The 20,538-nt window shown below is 33.9% G+C and overlaps 1 protein-coding gene across 2 annotated transcripts in view; it reads right to left on the bottom strand.

Moving 5' to 3' along the window:
• Positions 1 to 765: 765 nt before the first annotated feature.
• The window catches only part of LOC132729038 (C2 domain-containing protein 5-like), a 59,341-nt gene continuing 39,568 nt past the window's right edge, over positions 766 to 20,538 (bottom strand). For both annotated transcript variants that reach the window (XM_060714779.1, XM_060714786.1), the window contains exons 9-13: positions 4,216 to 4,367; positions 3,454 to 3,548; positions 2,861 to 2,969; positions 1,965 to 2,079; positions 766 to 1,580 (exon numbers count right to left, since the gene is read on the bottom strand). In XM_060714779.1, the coding sequence (XP_060570762.1) occupies positions 1,571 to 1,580; positions 1,965 to 2,079; positions 2,861 to 2,969; positions 3,454 to 3,548; positions 4,216 to 4,367 (481 nt within the window). In that variant the 3' untranslated portion in view covers positions 766 to 1,570. The remainder of the gene's footprint in view (positions 1,581 to 1,964; positions 2,080 to 2,860; positions 2,970 to 3,453; positions 3,549 to 4,215; positions 4,368 to 20,538) is intronic.

The raw sequence follows: 20,538 nt of genomic DNA, 5'->3' as shown, positions 1-20,538 counted from the left end.
CCTATATATCTATATTGTCAGCGTTTTCCCTATATATCTATATTGTCAGCGTTTTCCCTATATATCTATATTGTCAGCGTTTTCCCTATATATCTATATTGTCAGCGTTTTCCCTATATATCTATATTGTCAGCGTTTTCCCTATATATCTATATTGTCAGCGTTTTCCCTATATATCTATATTGTCAGCGTTTTCCCTATATATCTATATTGTCCGCAAAATGCGTATCATGTTATAGCTAAGTGCCGACACGATTAATCAGTAGCGTGTTGTTCACACTTACATAATTACCGTTAATTTGCAGCACGCTTCTGCTTATATTGTATCAATAAAAAACAACAGCCTGTCATTACTTATTTATATCAATAATTTATGATTAAAAATTACTCTTACAAACTTTGGATTTTGAAAAATCAAGGCTTTTTTTTTGTTTTGCGAACAAAAATTTTTTCCGTCTACTGCACATAAAGACATACAAAAACAATGCCAAAATGAAATACATATCCTTAATTACATATCAGCTGTTGCCAATTTAGTACCATCATTGTAATTCTAAAGATATTCATTTGATCCATTTGTTTCATATATTAGTTTTCAATATTTAGAAATTCCGAAAATGTGTCATATAAATATATAATATAAAATTCATTGACATTCAATCACAAATTACTTTAATATTTCTCCCAGTTTGCTAATTTATTATATTTTTTTATATATTAAAGTATAAATCCAATTACACGTCATTTTTATATACTTCATCAATGCCCAAAATCATCACCAATTAGTCTACACTATATATCTATATCGTCCGCTTTTTTCCTCTTTGTCTATATTGTCAGCGTTTTCCCTATATGTTTATATTGTCCGCTTAAGGCGTCCGCGTTATAGACAGGCCCACAAATATGTCAATTCCTTGTTGGCACACGTGTACGTAAATCGTCTTTAGCGTATCTTATTAGTTTTGGTGCCCGGGCCTCTTTCAAGAATAAAGTTTAGCTCTGCTTGAATGGTTGCTTGTATTTACATGTACTTCGTCAGGAAGCTAAACCTAATATTACCATTTAATGAATTAAGTATTGCTTCACTAGATTGTTACAACAATATCAATATTTAGTCAGATATAGCGCACGAAATCATTATAAGAAATAATGGTAAAGATTCGAATATATTTCCGTCTGTCACAAAACTTGTCCCCACTACTCCTTATAACTACTGGGGCAATTTCATCCTAACTTTACAGGAATTTATGTCGCCACTACTCCAATCACTTCTCCGTCTGTCACAAAACTTGTCCCAACATGAAATTGGCCATCATGAGGCGACACATATGATCATTGATCGCTCTTGTTTTCTACAACATTTTGTAATGTTTACCTGCCACCGCTTCTTAACGTCATCTGATTGGCTAAATACATCTACAAAAAGTTTCTTCCCCTGGTCCCTCTCTTTTTCTGTTGCAAGATTCCGGTCCCCGGCTGATACCAGTTGCTGGGAGTTGGCCTTGGGTTGCAGATATTGGTCCAGGTTCAAGTTGACCTTGGCGGCTGTGCCAGTGGCTGACAGCAATATTTATTCATCACTTAAATAAATACATGAATAGAAAGTAAAATTTAATCTTACTTTGTCCCTAGTAAATTATTGATATGAAATATATTTCATTGCGGAGCCAAAATTTCCAATATTTTAACAATCAAAGTATGAGTGAAAATTTTTCAACACAATAGTAGTTAAACCTTTAGTCATAAGTTTAATCAAAGGCCAGTCTGAACAGCTCGGCAGTGTGACCATGATCTATGCTGTTTGTTGACCAACTTCAAATTTATAACTTCATATCCCTATAATTGATAATGTAAAGTTACAAAACTCAAAGTTGGACAAGTTCATTCAAGTAATTAAGTAGGTTATATATATTTACTTGAAAAAATTATGTACAAGACCTTCATAAATATATATATATATTTACCAGATAGAAGTTAATTCACAGTAACCAATGACGGCATGACAACCCATGGCGCGGGTATGCGAACGAATCTCAGTACGTATCTCATTCCACAAGGCATCTCTTGCCTCCGGCTCCTCTATAATTAAAACATAATAAATTTGAGCCGCGTCACGACAAAACCAACATAGTGGGTTTGTGACCAGCATGGCTCCAGACCAGCCTGCGCATCCGCGCAATCTGGATGCGCAGTCTGATCAGGATCAATGCTGTTCGCTTACCAACTCTATTACAGGTGGGGAAACTGACATCGAACAGCATGGATCCTGATCAGACTGCGCGGATGCGCAGACTGGTCTGGATCCATGCTGGTCCCAAACCCACTATGTTGGTTTTGTCATGGCACGGCTCAATTATTATATACTAAAAGTGCTTTATATATCATAATTTATTACTTGGCATCATTTGTATTTTTTGGAACAAATTTGAAATTTTTGGAAAAATTGACTCTAATCTCGAGACGTGAAGCTTTAAGATGAGCGTGACTAAAAAAAGTGTTGGAGCACCACACTTAGTACCGTATTATATACCGGACAAGGTGCACCACACTAAATACCGTATTCCAGTATATACAGGACATTAATTTAGGCGCTTGGATGATCAAATGCTGAAATCTCGCCTTTTCAAATATCAAAATGCACTATAAGATGTCTAATTCACCTGTTAACACCGATTTATACACGATAATAAATGATAAAATGTAAGAATCAGCAAAAAAATTATATTCTTCTACTCCATGATCAAGATATATGCAACGCACCTACAAGAACTGCCCTAACCCTGTGAGTTAAATCCCTTTAAGATCTAGTGAAAAATGACAAACAACAAAATTTATACAATGATTAATACTAAATACAAACCTGGATTGTGTATTTTATCTAGAAGTTTAATGGATCTGGCAGCAACCACACCACCTATATGTATGATAAAACCAGGAGGAAAAGATGTCATTGTAAACAATGGATACTCCTGAAACAAAAAAGTGAAAACAAATGTCATAAGAAGTTATAAACTAAAACCCTTTTAATTCAAATACCATTCTCAAGAATATCAAGTGTCTTAAGTTTTTATTTTTTGTTTAAAAAAAAAAGAGGGTTTTTTTCATAATTCCTTCGATGTATTATGTAAATTTGCCTAATGCAAAAGGTAACCTGATGGCAAATGAAATGCTATTTTTTCTTTTGAGTGTTTACAAATAAATATCATAAATCTTCATGTAAACATATAACTGCCTGGCATAACTTAAGTATTGATTATGAAAGATCAAGGCCCATTGTGTTTTTCAAGCATTATTTTCAAATAAATCTTAGATCCACTCCTTACACTATCTAGTATTCAGCATGATTAAGGTTAAGGGAACACATTAAGTAAATAAAAACATTCTAAAGAAGAAAGAAAATAAGGAATATAAGCTAGCAGGCAAGATGTCAAGTTCATGAATTCAAGGTCATACCATAAGTTCAATATTAATTTGCTGCGAGCATGGTTTGGGGAAATTTTTGGTTCCGCTTCCGCTCCCACTTCCACTGCTTCCTGCAAGACTGCTCCCTAAAACATGTAACAATGTTACACATGTATTTGATAATGAAACATCTATAGAAGATTGGTAGCTAAATTTTCTATTATATTATGTACAATCTACTTTGTTTTTATATAGAAACAAAAATCTTATAATATCTAATACTCTTGTAACTGTAAATTCAGACAGAAGTGGAAATAAGATGTTATATTAATGGTTATATGTTTCATAAGATATATATAATACATATATACAGAAAGAATTTTATTTCTTTTTTATTGGTCGGCTTAAGTTGCACTGACCCAGGAAAGGTCATATGGCAATTTGCCAGCTTTAATGGCAGAGGAAAACTTTTTTATTTGTTTTTGTTTGGTAAGGTTTTATGGTTCAAATACCCTGTAAAGTTCATATGGTGCTTTTCCAGCTTTACTGGTGGAGGTGTCCCTCATTGCATGGAGTAACACTTTTCAATATCTTAAAGCAAACAACCAGGTACGTTAAGCCATTGTTTTCTGCCAGCTAGAAAGCTTTCCAACATGAATTTTTTTTTTCTACAGAATGATTTTGAGGCAAGACCTATTCAGTGGTGACACCACCAATAAACATATTCCTAATATAATGATCTTAGTGTAGGAATAAATTTCAAAATTTAAGTAAAACCACCAACTTTTAGAGATGAAAAAATCTAGAACTTACCTTTAGGCGGAGTGCTCATATCTGAATCTGAGGACCTCCTATTGTTGGGTGGTCCACTTGGAGGCCCTGTAACTTTCATAGGGGAGGTTGTACTACGTGCATGTGAAACTGGTGGGGAGGAGGGCGCTAGGTTTTCCTCTGGGACAGGAGAGCTGTAAGTGAAATCAAAGGCAAAATGCGAACGCTCAGAGCTGTGATCTGATGGTGATAACTTAGACATGGGCGGAGCCGTTAGAGGATGGGTGTGGCTAATTGTGAGTGATCTTTGCCTGGTGAGCTAGGGGTGGAGTTATTTTTCTACAGTGTGTGCAACAGATGTGCTCATTTTAGTAGAATGACTGTTTGATGTGAGTGTGTTGGAAGGTACTGGTGTTAGGGGGTGTGAGTGAGGAAGGTGTAAAGAGCGTCTATGGGCGTGTGACTGGGTGTTACTGGTTATAACCAGTGGCATGCTGATATACAGAGCTGGCACGATAGGTCGCTGGTAACTGAAAAGAAAAGAGAAATGCAAAATGCACTAAATATCAGAGGATTAGTATTCTACATGTAACATATAATTCCAAGCAACAAGAAGTTTGAAAAAGACATTCTAGTAAAAAAAGGAGTAGATAAATGCAGAGCTAAACAATGTCAAACCAAGAAATCAGTCAACTTGCATGCATTTCTTAAGAATTCTCAATACAAGGAAAGCTATTTACTTAAGCTGCATATTTTTTACGAAGAAAGTATTTATTTGTATAATGCACTTGTCATATAGAAGGAGAATAAAAACTCTTTACACAAAACTACATGTACTGTATATGTAAGTCAAAAAACTGTTACAATAAATGTAAATAATAATATCCATGATGTCCTACTAAGTTTAAATCTGTTAAATGTGGCTGATAACAATTTATTGCTTTTTTCAGATTAACTCTGAAATTTGCTGAATTTCTTGAAAAGATAATATTAATTATGTTCCCTATCATTTTTGGAAAGGTCCATTATCAATTTTAGGGATTCATTGTAATTTGATGAAAATATTAAATTAGTCAGCCACTAAAATTAATTAAGCCTGGTCAGACTATATGGTTGTGGAGCATGGCGTTACTTTATACTGGTGGCAGAGGCTTATCATCTTTGATTCCAGTGGGTTAAGGATTAAAGGCTAAAAGACTAACAGACAGTTCCGATAATAATAAGCGATTCCGCTATGAAGTAAATGTATCCCTCTCATTGGTTAAAAATATCGGTCTTGGAACCATCCATTCAGTCATATCCTAGCAACTGTTCCTAGATTTAATACCAGTGACCTTAGCTGCTTTCCCCACTAGTGTATATTAACTTCTCTACATGTTTTTCATTGCAATCCATGGTAGATTATAAATTGATAGAAATATATTGCCTTCTACCACCGCAATTATTGTCATGGGAAAACATTTTGCTTGACACAGAACATAGACCTAGGATTAACAAAGGTTCAAGATGGGGATCATGGTTTACATTTCAAAATTTCTCCTTAAACTAAGCTCATAATATGTTTAATATTTAATTCAGAACTGAACTTTACTGTTTCTTTATTCAAAACTATACTATTATTTTCATGTTCAAATATTGAATTCTGCTTAAGCCAATGCTAAAGGGGGTGGACGGTAGCTTGCAATTTTACCACTATCGTCCATTACCAGGCTCAATCAAACCCAGCCTGCAAAATTTTTAATTTTGCCATTTTGGGCATTAAAATAAACATTTTGGGTGACAAATTCTATTTATTTCCTTAAATTTACCTATCAAGTTCAACAAACAATTCATCTTTAAGTAACTCAAATGCAATAATTTCAAACATCTACTTATAAAACTGTTCTTATTATCTTTAATACAAGAACCGGTTGAACCGGGTGATGCTCCCCGAGAAGGTTCTGGACACAGGAAAGTATAAAAAAAATGAACAAAGGGCAATAACTCCAAAATTAGACCAGGCTTTGTTTAGGTTCTTGAAGCGTTGCAGTTCTATCCAATTACATCTAGCTACCTTACAAAGTTTCATGTTGATATCTCTAATAGTTTTAAAAGTAATGTCCAGGACAAAAGTCAAAAAGTAAAATAAACAAAGGGCAATTTACTTCAAAATAAGGCAAGGCAGAGTAATGATTCATAAGCACTGCACTTCCACCCAATGAGACCTATCTATCTACAAAGTTTCATGTTAATATCTCTTATAATTTTAGAGTAATGTCCCAGACAAAGTTCAAAGTGTCAAAATGAACAAAGGGCAATAACTCCAAAAGTAGGCAAGACAGTGTTACAGTTCTTGTGCACTGCAAACTTACTCAATGAGATCTACAATGTGGCCATACCACGTGACTTTTCGGGTACGGAACACGCCGATTTTTCACCCGATTCAGGTATGTTTTTTATTCATAACTTATTTATTACTCAACCGATTTTGATCAGATAAGGCACAGAGTACCCGTAATTATATCAGCTTTCCACGGTATATAAAAATTCTGAAAACCCCTGAATGGTTTTTGAGAACATTCGAGTACAGTTTTCTTCTCATAGCCGGGGCCGGGGGAACGGTACACACTCATTTGTATAACAAGCGATTTCTTGCAAGTCATATGTTTTTTTGTCACTATTTCATAGAAAAATACATGTTAAATCTGATATATTTAAAATGTCCAATGTATCGAGTGAATGCAGTGATGTTTTAGCATATTTTCATAAAGTTATGTTGAAATGGTACGGAACACACTGTTATTTAAAAAGATACGGTACACACACAATTTCTGTCTTTAATAAAGTATATGAAAATTTAATTTGAATTATAATGTGAGTGATTTGTTTTCATAGTTATACATTTTATTAATTTAAACGAGAACCCTGGGATCTGTTTTGCAATGTATCATTATGCATACAGTTTGATGTAAACAGGATTACTAAAAAAAAATAAAAGAACATTTTGAGAGTACGTAGCGCAAAATTCGATTTTAAATGTTAAACAATTAATATTTGCCTATAAAATGTTAATATTTTAGGGAGGGATACGGAATACATTCAAAATTGTGTTTGTTTTGTTTTTCATTTGAAAAAATTCTGTATTTTTTTCGGAATATAAAACAAATTATGACATTCATGGACATCTGTTATGTGCGATTATTCTTCCATTTAATTTTTTGTTCGAGTCTAAACCGAGTATGAATATAAAAAAACAAAGAATCAGTTAAATGTTGATCGAATCTGGAGAATTTGGAGAAAAAACGCTGGTTTTGATGAAAGTGGATTTTTTAAATCACGGAAAGTTTAAAGTATTTTTCTGCAACATGATATTTGGTATGATTCATCTGCCAGGGTCCCAAACTAACTGCATGTATTTAATTATCAAATTATCTACATATGGACAAAGATATTCCGCAGTTTTACGTGCAATCAAAATAAAAAAAAAACGGATAAATTGAAGAACCCATATGGGAACAAGGTCTGTTATATAACGTAACGTAGTTTACACAAGGTAACCTTGTTACATATGCATGTAAGAAATTTTGGTGAAATTATGCCTATCTTGGACTTTCATTTAAAGATGCTTTAAAAACATGATTTCATGGATATGTGTGCTTGCGTGTTTGTGTTAAAAATAAAATGATTAAACAATGTCTCACGAGGATAGTGCACTCCAAGTACACTTTTGATATTTTTAATAATACCCATTTTGTAAATTAAATGCTATGGAGGCTGCGTTCTGTTTTATATACTACATGAAGTAGGTACGAGACAACCTATGACTTCGTTGTTTCGATTTTTTATGTGAGAAAGTTTTCTAACTACCGTAAAGAACGTCGGTCATTCTACTCAGGTGCCCGTTCGTACCTTTATATATACCTAAAGGGGCACTTGTAAAACTATAAAGTCGCCACATGATCATGTCATTATGTGATGTTTTAATACGCATTTAATTTTAATGTGTAATGTATTTGCATATATATGTGCATATATTTCATATATACACATACATATGCCCATAACATAACAGAATATGGTTTTAATTGTAAAATATGTATAATATCTTAAGTCTCCTATAATTCTACTTAAAGAATGGCTATGTACAATGTAATGTTTATCTTTTATTTTGAAATATATGTAATTGTACACAGATGAGACTAAAATAAATAAATAAATACATGTCAGTTTTGGTGAGCCGTGAAACCAAACCAAAAATGACCTATATTACCTGAATTAAAAGTTATTCTTAAAGCTTCATGCCTTTAAACATAAAAAATTTAAGCCATGGCAAGTACATTTTTATTTGTTTGGGTCGTCAGACCAAACAAATAATTGTAGCGAAATTTCAGACTCTGATATGCTTATTTGCAACATCAGAAAGTAGTCCGAACTCCTGGAAGCGGTTACTTACCTTTATAAGTACTCTAACGCCGAAAAAATAAGGGGAGATCACTGCGTAAAGATAGTCAAATGACAGGCGCATTAATTTTCAAGCCTTCTCAGGGGAAGAAAAGTACTTCCCTATTGGTCAAAGGTTTCAAATATTGTGTCATTTTTTACAGATATACATGCAATATTAAGCTCCATGATTATTTACTCCAGTGTTAAACGAAATAAATAAGGGTTACAAACACTAATTTAGAATGATATGGTTTCTTCAGGCTGTTATCGTGTAACTTCCCCGTGGTCGAGGGGATAATTACACGCTCGTTTAGAAAGAGAGAGAGATGTCCTGAGCTCAAATCCCATTTAAGGCAACTCATGTTTTTTTTTTTACTTTTGTTTTTTGGGTTTTTTTTTCAAGCCAAATGAACATTGAATTGAATATCAGTGTTGCAATAAGCATTATAGCCAATTTACTACAGTTATAAGACTGGAAACAGCATTGGTGGCACTATACAAAAACAAATTGGTTTGTAATGTCATAACCTTCACCTTTCTGACATTCTGAGACCCAAACAAATTCAGCGCCTTCTGTGTTTTGATTTAGCTGTACCTAGTGACTTACTTATTATCAACAAAATATAAATATATATAATGTTATCAAGTTATGATATTTTTCAGCGATTTAGGTCATGACATTGTTTTTTTTTTTCTTTTTCAGGAGGAAGCAAAAAGACATATCTTACACTTCACTAAAACTAAAAGAAATAAAAAAAAAACAAAAAAAAAAAACAATAAACACAGCATTATAACAACATTTCTTTCCATAGAACAATCATTTGAAACGCAACTACATGATTCTTTGAAGATCGAAGTGTTTAACATACCCTAGGTGATTTTAAGTACTAGTAGGACAATTACTCCTGAAATATAATGCACAAATACCTATTAACATTTGAAGTAAGCATAATGATACATTGCAAAACAGGTCCCAGGGTTCTTGTTTAAATTAATAAAATGTATAACTATGAAAAAAATCACTCATATTATAATTTAAATTAAATTTTTATATATTTTATTTTAGAATTATTTCAAAGACAGAAATTGTGTGTGTACCGTATCTTTTTAAATAACAGTGTGTTCCGTACCATTTCAACATAACTTTATGAAAATATGCTAAAACATCACTGTATTCACTCGATACATTGGACATTTTAAATATATCAGATTTAATATGTATTTTTCTATGAAATAGTGACAAAAAACATATGTCTTGCTAGAAATCGCTTGTTATGACAAATGAGTGTGTACCGTTCCCCTCGGCCCCGGCTATGAGAAGAAAACTGTACTCGAATGTTCTCAAAAACCATTCAGGGGTTTTCAGAATTTTTATATACCGTGGTAAGCTGATATAATTGCGGGTACTCTGCGCCTTATCTGATCAAAATCGGTTGAGTAATAAATAAGTTATGAATAAAAAACATACCTGAATCGGGTGAAAAATCGGCGTGTTCCGTACCCGAAAAGTCACGTGGTATGGCCACATTGATCTATCTACCTACAAAGTTTCATGTTGATATCTCTTATACATTAAGAAATATGTCCCGGACAAAGTTCAAAGTGTAAAATAAACAAAGGGGGATAATTCAAAAATTAGGCAAGGCAGAGTTAAGGTTCTTGTTCACTGCACACCTACTCAATGAGATCTATCTACCTACAAAGTTTCATGTTGATACCTCTTATACTTTTAGAGTTATGTCCCGGACAAAGTTCAAAGTGTAAAATAAACAAAGGGGGATAATTCAAAAAATTAGACAAGGCAGAGTTACGGTTCTTGTGCACTGCAACACCTACTCAATGAGATCTATCTACCTACAAAGTTTTCAATGTTGATATCTCTTATACTTTTAGAGTTATGTCCCGGACAAAGTTCAAAGTGTAAAATAAACAAAGGGGATAATTAAAAGATTAGGCAAGGCAAGAGTTACGGTTCTTGTGCACTGCACTTCTACTCAATGAGATCTATCTACCTACAAAGTTTCATGTTAATACCTCTTATACTTTTAGAGTTATGTCCCGGACAAATTTCAAAGTGTAAAATAAACAAAGGGGGGTAATTCAAAAATTAGGCAAGGCAGAGTTACGGTTCTTGTGCACTGCACTTCTACTCAATGAGATCTATCTACCTACAAAGTTTCATGTTGATACCTCTTATACTTTTAGAGTTATGTCCCGGACAAAGTTCAAAGTGTAAAATAAACAAAAGGGGAATAATTCAAAAATTAGGCAAGGCAAGAGTTACGGTTCTTGTGCACTGCACTTCTACTCAATGAGATCTATCTACCTACAAGTTTCATGTTGATACCTCTTATACTTTTAGAGTTATGTCCGGACAAAGTTCAAAGTGTAAAAATAAACAAAGGGGAATAATTCAAAAATTAGGCAAGGCAGAGTTACGGTTCTTGTGCACTGCACACCTACTTAATGAGATCTATCTACCTACAAAGTTTCATGTTGATACCTCTTGTTGTTTCAAAGTTATGTCCCGGACAAGAAAAGGGGACGGACGGACGGACGGAAAGACGGACGGACGGACGGAAAGACGGACGGACGGACGGACAAGGCGGCGACTATATGCTCCCCCGAAATTTTTTCGGGGAGCATAAAAAAGTTATTCAGCTCAGAAGATTTCAAAATCTGAAAAAAGTTATTTTAATGTTCGATGAATTTGTTATTTATTCATTAATAGGCTGATGATATAGAATGAGGAGGTTTGTTTTTGTAGTTTTAGTTTAGCAATAACAAACTAACAACAGCTCTAATTAGTACCAAAGAAAACATGCAAACCATTAGTGAAGTTACCCTAGTAACCACAAATTTCTGTTTCTAGTCCAAATCCAAAAATCACCTCAGCTCCCTACCACCAAAATTTATATAAGAATTAGGTATTTCACCATTTGGTTAACTTTTCCCCATTTAACATTAAGTGTATGGTCACATTTTCTGGCTATTTTCAGTTTAAGGGCAGTATAGTAAATGTTGCATTGAGAAACTAGCACTTATTTGCCCAAATTATTGACAGAATGTAAACCTTGAATGGATAGACAGTGCAATAGACATACAAATTAAGAATATTTTGGGTTTTTCCTAGTTAATTCTGGGGTATGAACAAACTTTTACAGTTACAGCTTTGAAAATAAGCACATCTATTGTGACCGGTAATGCATCATAAAAGTATGTACCAGGGATTTAGCATGGAAAAACCCCACATTTGCTGAGTTCCGGATTTCATCTATTTAATTCAAACATCATATGCTTTAGAGGCCTAAACATCTTAAAATACTAATTTTATTGTCTAGATAGGGCAGTAGAAAACAGGTTAGACCTGTAATATTACAAAACTTTACATACTGGTTTATCAAAAAAATCTATGTAGAGAATAATAAAGATAATTGGTGTGTTAAGAAATAAATGAAAACAAGATGAACTTTAATTTTTTTGTTTTGAAATAAGAGACAGCTTTAAGCTACACATGGTAGTTATATATACCATCCAGAAGGAGGTCACTGTGTCATGAAAGAGGTCAGTTTAGGTGAAAGTTTAATTATTTAAAAGATTAGAAGAACAGTTTTTAGAGAAAAATGTTTCATTTTGAGTTGTGTAGTACAGATGGTGAGGAATTAAAATCTAGAAGGTGAATTAATTAAATAAATGTTAATCAAACTGATTAGAGCAATGAAGATTGTCTTACCAATATATCTAAATTCGTTGACCCAAATGACATTGACAAACTCCCATGAAAAGAAAATATTACCTTTTATATAGAAACAAAATATCAGACACCTAAACACTATTTTTAATCATTGAATTTCAACTTTCTGACCTTGACCTTTGACATTTTGTATTGAATATTAGATATCAGACCTCCATACATGTACAGTATCCTTTCAACTAACATAATGACTTAAATATCTATAACACATCCACTGAATTTAGAAGAATCTGCAATGCCATACGTTTAGACCAATTTTCAACCTTTGACCTTTTTTAAACCTTTGACCTTGTAGGCTTTACAAATAATACACCCTCCAATCTCTTAACAATTGTGTATGGAATTGCTTATAAAAACCTAAAATAAGTGCCTGAAAAATGGCCAATATAATTAATGTACATAGCTTGAAATACAATTGTTGCAATAACTAGTTGAGCCAAACTTAACTACATTCTGAGGACAAACTGTATTCTTGTATTTCAATATCAAAGGACTTAAAATTCTATTATAGTAAACTGTCCATTTGACTTATAAAAATCTAAAGAACCATTTGCAAAATTGACAAGACAGATGATATAACATTAAAACAAGAGGGCCATGATGGCCCTGAGGTCGCTCACCTGTATATAGCCCCCCCCCCCCGGCCCAATTTTTACCCAAGGGCTTTTATTTGAACAGACTTGGTTAGACACCCATTAAGAAGATGTTTCATGCAAAACATCTAAGTTCTAGCTCATTGGGTTTTTTTTTAAAAGAAGATTTTTTTAAGTTTTTACTATACACATATAGTTAAAAACAATTGACACCCCTCGGGCAGGGCCAGTTTTGACCCCTGGGCTTTTATTTGAACAAACTTTGTAGATATTTACTTAAAGATGTTTTCATGCTTAATATCTAAACTCTAGTTATTTGGGTTTTTTCAAAGAAGAATTTTAAGTTTTTGCTATGTATATAAGGAAAATCAATGACCCCCGGGCGGGGCCAGTTTTGACCCCAGGGCTTTTATTTGAACATACTTGGTAGACACCCATTAGAACATGTCTCATGCTAAATATCTTATAGCTCTAGCTCTTTGGGTTCTTTAAAAGAAGATTTTTTAAGTTTTTACTATATGCATACAAGGAAAATCAATGACCCCCTGGGGCGGGCCCAATTTTGACCCCAGGGCTTTTATTTGAACAAACTTGGTAGACATTCACTAGAAGATGTTTCATGCCAAATATCTAAGCTCTAGCTCTTACGGTTCTTTAAAAGAAGATTTTTTAAGTTTTTACTATATGCATATAGGGAAAATCAATGACCCCCCGGGGCGGGGCCAATTTTGACCCCAGGGCTTTTATTTGAACAAACTTGGTAGAAATTCACTAGAAGATGTTTCATGCCAAATATCTTAGCTCTAGCTCCTTGGGTTCTTTAAAAGAAGATTTTTTAAGTTTTTACTTTATGCATATAGGGGAAAATCAATGACCCCCTGGGGCGGGGCCAAATTGGACCCCAGGGCTTTTATTTGAACAAACTTGGTAGACATTCACTAGAAGATGTTTCATGCCAAATATCTAAGCTCTAGCTCTTACAGTTCTTTAAAAGAAGATTTTTTAAGTTTTTACTATATGCATATAGGGAAAATCAATGACCCCCTGGGGCGGGGCCAATTTTGACCCCAGGGCTTTTATTTGAACAAACTTGGTAGACATTCACTAGAAGATGTTTTATGCCAAATATCTAAGCTCTAGCTTTTACGGTTCTTTAAAAGAAGATTTTTAAGTTTTTACTATATGCATATAGGGAAATCAATTACCCCCCAGGGCGGGGCCAATTTTGACCCAGGGCTTTTATTTGAACAAACTTGGTAGACATTCACTAGAAGATGTTTTCATGCCATATATCTTAGCTCTAGCTTTTTGGGTTCTTTAAAAGAAGATTTTTAAGTTTTTACTATATGCATATAGGGAAAATCAATGACCCCCTGGGGCGGGGCCAATTTTGACCCCAGGGCTTTTATTTGAACATACTTGGTAGACATTCACTAGAAGATGTTTCATGCCAAATATCTAAGCTCTAGCTCTTACAGTTCTTTAAAAGAAGATTTTTTAAGTTTTTACTTTATGCATATAGGGAAATTCAATGACCCCCTGGGGCAGGGCCAATTTTGACCCCAGGGCTTTTATTTGAACAAACTTGGTAGACACTCACTAGAAGATGTTCCATGCCAAATATCTTAGCTCTAGCTCTTACAGTTCTTTAAAAGAAGATTTTTTAAGTTTTTACTTTATGCATATAGGGAAATTCAATGACCCCCTGGGGCAGGGCCAATTTTGACCCCAGGGCTTTTATTTGAACAAACTTGGTAGACACTCACTAGAAGATGTTCCATGCCAAATATCTTAGCTCTAGCTCTTACAGTTCTTTAAAAGAAGATTTTTTAAGTTTTTACTATATGCATATAGGGAAAATCAATGACCCCCCGGGGCGGGGCCAATTTTGACCCCAGGGCTTTTATTTGAACAAACTTGGTAGACACTCATTAGAAGATGTTTCATGCCAAATATCTAAGCTCTAGCTCTTAGGGTTGTTTAAAAGAAGATATTTAAAGATTTTTCTTTCGGTTGCCATGGCAACCAGAGTTCTGCATGGAATTAAATTCTTTGAACAATTTTTAAAGGTGACCACCAAAGGAACATTCCTGTGAAGTTTGGATGAAATTGGCTCAGTGGTTTATGAGGAGATGTCATTTAAAGCAAAAGTTTACGGACGGACGACGGACGGACGGACGCCGGACGAAAAGTGATCACAAAAGCTCACCCTGTCACTTTGTGACAGGTGAGCTAAAAATAAACAATATAAACATAATGTCCATTTCTATTTTGTTATATCCCTGCTTTTCAATTGACAAATTAAAACCAAAAACTTGTTTCAATAATGACAAAGAAAAGTTAACAATCAAGACAAAATACAGCAATTTAAACCAATGTTAACAGAAAAGACAACAGATAACAATATAGACAAAAGTTAACAAGGAGAACAAAATTCAGCAATTTAGACCAAAGTGAGCAGAAAAAAACAAAATACAACAATAGGGACCAAAGTTAACAAGGAGGACAAAGTTAGGAATTTAAACCAAACATGAGAAAAGAGAAAAAATACAACAATGGAGACCAAAGTTGATAAGAAAGACAAAGAGCAAGGGTAGGTAAAGGATAGGTAGAAAGACAAAAGGAAACACAAAAGATCAACTTTTGAGACCAAAGAGAGTACAAAAAGACCAAAGTCAACAATGGAAACCAAAGACAACAATCATACCAAAGTAACAAAGTAGACCAATAAAACAAATAGAACAAAAGACATCAATTAAGACTTAAGATATCAAAAAGACCAAAAGCAACAAGGAGAACAAAGACAACAAAACATTGATAGAAAAACAACAATTTACAACACAGACAGACTTTTGGGAAAGACAGCAGAGTACAACAACAAAAACCGAACATAAAAAAGAAGTCAGAGGCAAGGAAAATAGCCACACCAAAGACAAAAAAAATATAAACATTATACAACAAGGTAGATCACGTAATATCACAGGAATATCCTAGTGACATGACATGTCAATTTTCACAAAAATATAAAAATATTAGTTATCAAATAAAAACATTAATATGGTTATTATAGTAGCAGATGATTTGTTTTAAAGAGAAAAGAATGATAACTACATGCACAAAAAATCACCACAATCACTCATCATTCCTGAAAATACAGTCAAAATCCTTGAATATATGCATGTAAGCTGGGGTGGGTTTACCCTATCTTATATATTTAACTTGATTTTTTTTTTAAATTTTGTCATCATCAAACTTTACAATGCTGATTTGTTTTTGAAATTGGCAATAAGCTTACACAATTTAAAAAGTAAATAAAGAAATTTTAAAATCACCATCAGTACTGAGTTATATACCCGCTTGCAGGCTGAAGACTAAATAATTTATACTTATATTAATTTATAATATAAAGTACAAACATGGAATATTTGAAGGATTTTGACTATATTTCACAATATATATATATTACATACATGAAATCTTACCAAATCTAACTATTTTCTAAACTGGCTTTCTACCCCAATGGTGTATATTGAGCAAAAAATATCAAAATTTGTCATTAAAAATAAACCAAGACTGGTTAACAGTCTTTAAAACATTTCATTTTTTATTGGAAAGGTACTCATGATCAAATTCTAAGAAAACTGCCCTGTTTTTGAAACTGGCTTGAACATTATTTTGTCTTGTTGTTTCAAGGGAGAGAATTGTATGTTTCAAAGGGGAGATAACTGTATACTTTAAAGGGGAGATAATTGTATGTTTAAAAGGGGAGATTATTGTATGATTCAAAAGGGAGATAACTGTGTGTTTCAAAGGGGATATAATTGTATACTTTAAAGATGAGATATTTGTATGTTTCAACCAGGAGATTATCATATGTTTCAAACGGGCGGTAAAAAAATATGATGGCCTAGAGTCAGCAACAAAAACTAGCATAATAATCTTGTTAATTCATTGAACAAAAATGTTGCCAATATTTTTTACAAAACCCTGGAAATCTCCACCTAGAATATCAATTTCATAGAGTATAATTTCACCCAAACACACTTAAAATCTTAAATGGACTTGCCCATCTTATAATCTGGACAAAACTATTCATCATTTTTAGGGGAAATTTGAAAATATATACTGATTGAAAATCAAACAGTGTACATCATGATCAGATAGTATGGGTCAGTGATTTTTCACCTTATATAATAAGGGCCCATAAAAGGCCTTCCCAATTAAAATTTTCTTTAAAATCATGCAGTTTTCCCAAAAAATCTAAACCAGCATTTTAACTTCCCAAATTCCCAAGTTTTAGCAATAATCTTTCCCAAAATCAAGAGGCTAAAGCCTTTTCCCAAATGAGTGAGAAAAATGAATGTGGGTGTGCCTCTGCTGATCTTGGACTGCTCTGGTTTCACAGGCATAATTTAAAAGCAAAAACAAAAATATAAAAAAAAACCTTTAAGATAATTAATTTTTAGAACTGGTGCCAAACTATTATAACATCCTTAAAAATATTAATAAAATATAACAGTATAGCACAAATGCATTAAATCAAAATCAAAATTTATACAGAAAGGACTTTATAACCCAAGATTTCATGGCAAATATTTGGCAGTACATGACATGTAATATGTAAAACGTAATATGAGCCGCGTCATGACAAAACCAACATAGTGCGTTTGCGACCAGCATGGATCCAGACCAGCCTGCGCATACGCGCAGACTGATCAGGATCCATGCTGTTCGCTATCAGTACCTCTACTTGTAATAGGGTTTGTAAGCGAACAGCATGGATCCTGATCAGACTGCGCAGGCTGGTCTGGATCCATGCTGGTCTCAAACACATTACGTTGGTTTTGTCATGGCGCGGCACATATGTAAAACACAATATTCCACTGAAACTTTCCATAAGCACATAGAAAAGCTTCAATTTGTGAAAGACTTTTACCATACAGCAATTCAGAAAAAAGTGAGATACTACTAACAATGTAACTATTTGAAATAATAGAATTTCAAATTACCGTATTTCACCTTAAAAATGCACCTGACATTTTAGACAGCAATATCCAAAATTTCTAGTATTCGATTTACATGCTCTTGTGATACAGTAATGGATTTCTGAAGTCCATGTTAAAACAATACCATTCAACGATGCACTCAGAATTAAAATCTCTTTTCATTGTTAACAGTTTTTGCTTTGAAAAATAACAAGAGGGCCATGGTGGCCCTAGATCGCTCCCCTGACCCATCAACCACATCCAAGCAATGTCTGCATCCTGATCAAGTTTGATGACAATGGAGTCAAAAATGTGACCTCTAGAGTGTTAACAAAGTTTTTCCATATTTGGCCATTATGACCCAGGTGACCCATATTCAAACTTGACCAAGAAATCATCAAAACAAACATGCAGCACAGACACTTGTGGGTCAGATCCTGCCCCCCTGCAAATACTCTATAATAATATCTTAATATTTAAACACGAATGGGACATCTGTTACAATGATAAAACTGGTTTTCAAACAAATTTTACATATATGAAAAAATACCATATACCATCAAGTCTTAATAAAGTAAAGATTTAATCTTTCAAAGTTTTACTGCAGTACACAGAAGTATAGCATATTATCACTAAGAATGTCATTAAAGCAGCATTCTGTTTTGTTTTTTTTCTGTTGGAAAAAACAATAACTAAGTATTTCAGTAATTTTATTGTGGAAAAGTGCATCATATCACTGTTAAGCGTCCCAAGAGCTATTTATAACACATAATTGGCCTCATATGTCTAAAAAGAACCAGGAAACAACTTGTCTGCTTTGGTAATTTAAAACAAGATTGCATTTGAGAAAAATGCTATGCCACCGCATTAATACAACACTAAATAGTAGTGTAGGAGCAGATTTTTTTTTGTTTCTTTACAATTGAAGATTGTCATAATGCATAGATCCCTGACCTATCTAATTCTTATTATCAGATTAGTGGTTAAATATATTGTTATTCCAATAAAAGATCAGAGTAGGAATATACCAATGCACTCGAGTCTATTGAATTCGGTGGTGAAGGTCATATTTCACACAGCTTAAATTTCACGACTACATCAAAGGACAACACAGAAAGACACTTTGTCAAAATCTAGGTCAGCTGATATCAAAGTTCACTTTACATCTTAATCTGTGCACATGGTTTCATACCTGTACATCAAAGGACAAGAAAGTAGGTCACATCATCAAAATCTAGGTCACCTGATATCAAAGCTTAATTTTACAACTAAAACTGTGCACAAGGTCAAAATTTCATTGCTGTACATCAAAGGACAAGAATGTAGGTCACTGTCCCCTTGGGGCAAGGCCAAGGGTTTAATTCAAAACAATCTTGATACAGGTCCACCAAACAACATTTTTAGTCAAATATCTAAGCTGTAGCTTTCTTCCCATTTTTACTATATACATTAAAGGAAAACCTATGGCCCCCGGGCAGGGCAATTTTGACACTAGAGGCAAAATTTGAACAACTTTGGTAGAGTACCTATAGATGATATCATTTAACAAAAATTTAATATTAAAGCTCTAAGCCTTGTACCTTCAGAGAATAAGATTTTTTTTTTTTTTTTACTATTTGTATATATTGAAAATCAATGACCCCAGGGCGGGGCAATTTTGACCCCAGGGCTATAATTTGAACAATCTTGCTAGAGATTCACTTCACAATGTTCATGCAAAAACTATCTAACCTCTAGCATTTGTCAATTGCTAGAAGAATTTTTTTTAAGTTTTTACTATAAGTTTTTACTTTATACATATAGGGAAAACCAATGACCCCCGGGCGGGGCTGTTTTTGTCCCCAGGGCTATAATTTGACAATATGGGTAGAGGTCTACCAGACAATGCCTTATGCAAAATATCTAAGCTCTAGGCCTTTTGGGTCTTTACAAGAAGGTATTAGTTTTTACTATATGTACATATAGTGAAAATCAATGACCCCCGGGGCGGGGCCGATTTTAACCCCCAGGGCTATAATTTGAACAATCTTGGTAAGGGATCTACCAGACAATGCTTTATGCAAAAATATCTAAGCTCTAGCCTTTTGGGTCTTTACAAGAAGGTATTTTAAGTTTTTACTATATGTACATATAGTGAAAATCAATGACCCCCGGGCGGGGGCCTATTTTGACCCCAGGGCTATAATTTTGAACAATCTTGGTAGAGGTCTACCAGACAATGCCCTTATGCAAAATATCTAAGCTCTAGGCCTTATGGATCTTTACAAGAAGATTTTTTTAAATTATATCTTATAATTCCTTTTGGTTGCCATGGCAACCAGATTTCTGCATGGAATAAAATTCTTTGAACAACTTTGGAAGCGCTTCACCCAAGGATCAATCCTGCCAAGTTTGGTTGAAATTGGACTAGTGGTTTTTCACAAGAAGATTTTTTAAGTTCACTATATAATCTATATAACACACAAACAAACAAACACACACACACACACAGGTGAATCGCTATATGCCACCGCATCGCAGATGCTGCGGTGGCATAAAAACAAGAGGGCCATGATGGCCCTGAGGTCGCTCACCTGTATATAGCCCCCCCATCCCCCATCCCCTCCCCAAC

Source organism: Ruditapes philippinarum, unplaced genomic scaffold, assembly GCF_026571515.1.
Source record: "Ruditapes philippinarum isolate M1 unplaced genomic scaffold, ASM2657151v2 ctg4035_1_1_1_1, whole genome shotgun sequence".
In the NCBI taxonomy this organism is placed as follows: Eukaryota; Metazoa; Mollusca; class Bivalvia; order Venerida; family Veneridae; genus Ruditapes; species Ruditapes philippinarum.
The sequence above is the reverse complement of the archived record's forward strand: the minus strand, read 5'-3'. Positions and strand labels throughout refer to the sequence as shown.